General features: G+C 38.1%; 1 protein-coding gene across 2 annotated transcripts in view; it reads right to left on the reverse strand.

Annotated features, from left to right (window-relative positions):
* Window positions 1-1,545, reverse strand: part of LOC107758624 (scavenger receptor class B member 1-like) — an 18,035-nt gene that overhangs the window by 5,600 nt on the left and 10,890 nt on the right. For both annotated transcript variants that reach the window (XM_016576392.1, XM_016576393.1), the window contains exon 11: window positions 1,166-1,312. In XM_016576392.1, coding sequence (XP_016431878.1) covers window positions 1,166-1,312 — 147 coding nt within the window. The remainder of the gene's footprint in view (window positions 1-1,165; window positions 1,313-1,545) is intronic.

Below are 1,545 nucleotides of genomic sequence, written 5' to 3' on the forward strand. Positions count from 1 at the left end.
GCTCACCAACGGATCCTCTGCAGTGAATGGGAGCCATCAGAATGAGAGTCCAAACAGCTGATAAAAACATCACAATAATCCACACCACTCCAGTCCAGCAATTAATGTCTTGTGAAGCGAAAAGCAGCATGTTTGTAAAAACAAAACCATCAAGACATTTTTAACTTCAAACCATTGCTTCCGGCTTAAACAACATAATATTGCTTTCTCTAGTGAAAAAGTTGCCTTGCTTGAATCAAGAGAGAAATCTGCACAGATCAAGCACCTTTTACAAGCAAAAACAGATTAACGTATAAACGTATATGTCGGTGGATTTTGATGTGAGACGACAACAGAGGATGGACTTTTTCAATGGAGGAAGCTTTATTATGGATTATGGACTTGAAATTTGGCCAGAAGTGATGGTTTAAAGATTAAACACCTCAATGATGGATTTATTTCTTACAAACATGCAGCTTTTCGCTTCACAAGATGTTAACTGATGGACTGGAGTGGTGTGGATTACTTGTGGATTATTGTGATGTTTTTATCAGCTCTCATCCTGACGGCACCCATTCACTGCAGAGGATCCATTGGTGAGCGAGTGATGTAATGCTACATTTCTCCAAATCTGTTCCAACAGAGAAACAGACTCATCTATATCTAGAATGGCCTGTGGGTGAGTACATTTTCAAATTTTAATTTTTGGGTGAATTTTTCCTTTAAGTGACACTGTAAACAATCAAAAGATGTTTTCAAGTCTAGAGATTTGACAAATGACATGCATATACACATTTGTGATTGTAATTCTCACTGTAATCTCTGTTTTTGAATATGCATATATAAATAGTTGGTGCTGACCCCTTGTGAGAGAGAAAATGATGTCTTTTTCATGGCTTTCTGTAAAACAAAGCATGCAAAAGTTGCACTTTAAACAATCTAAACCCATGCAGAGTGTTAAAGTGGGGTGATAAAAGAATATTAAAAGTGCTTCTGGGTTCTTATGCTTCTACCTACTCAGACACAATTAAACACCAAAACACATTTGCTCAGCATCACGTAAACCCACTTCCTCTCAATATCTCACATATCGCACATGCACTCGCACAAACATACACACTCTGAATCAAAAGATATTATTAGTAAAACACTCAAACATGCAAAATAAGTGCAGTAGGCCACGTACCTTGTCACTGAGGTATAACATCACGGCTCCCAAAATGCCTGCGAGTCCGAGACCGATGAAGCTGTACTGCATATACTCCATGACCATGGGCAGCACCACCAGATTGGTGCGGAACGTGTTGAGGACGGGACCATCAATGTAGCCGCTCTGAGAAAGATGAAGAAAATGGAGAGATTTCAACATTATCTTTCTTTCAAACTGAATTCATTTAGTTATTTATTTACTGTATATAGTGCTTTATACAATACAGATTCACAGTAATAAACAACAAAACAACAGTATTAATGTAGTTCTGTCAGGACCACTAGCGTAAAAAATTATTGACTCTTAGCATACAGTTTGGATTTGGCGGTATGGTTCAGTTCTGGGCAAAAAACTCC

This window comes from Sinocyclocheilus rhinocerous, unplaced genomic scaffold (assembly GCF_001515625.1).
Source record: "Sinocyclocheilus rhinocerous isolate Xijiao unplaced genomic scaffold, SAMN03320098_v1.1 scaffold623, whole genome shotgun sequence".
Lineage (NCBI taxonomy): Eukaryota > Metazoa > Chordata > Actinopteri > Cypriniformes > Cyprinidae > Sinocyclocheilus > Sinocyclocheilus rhinocerous.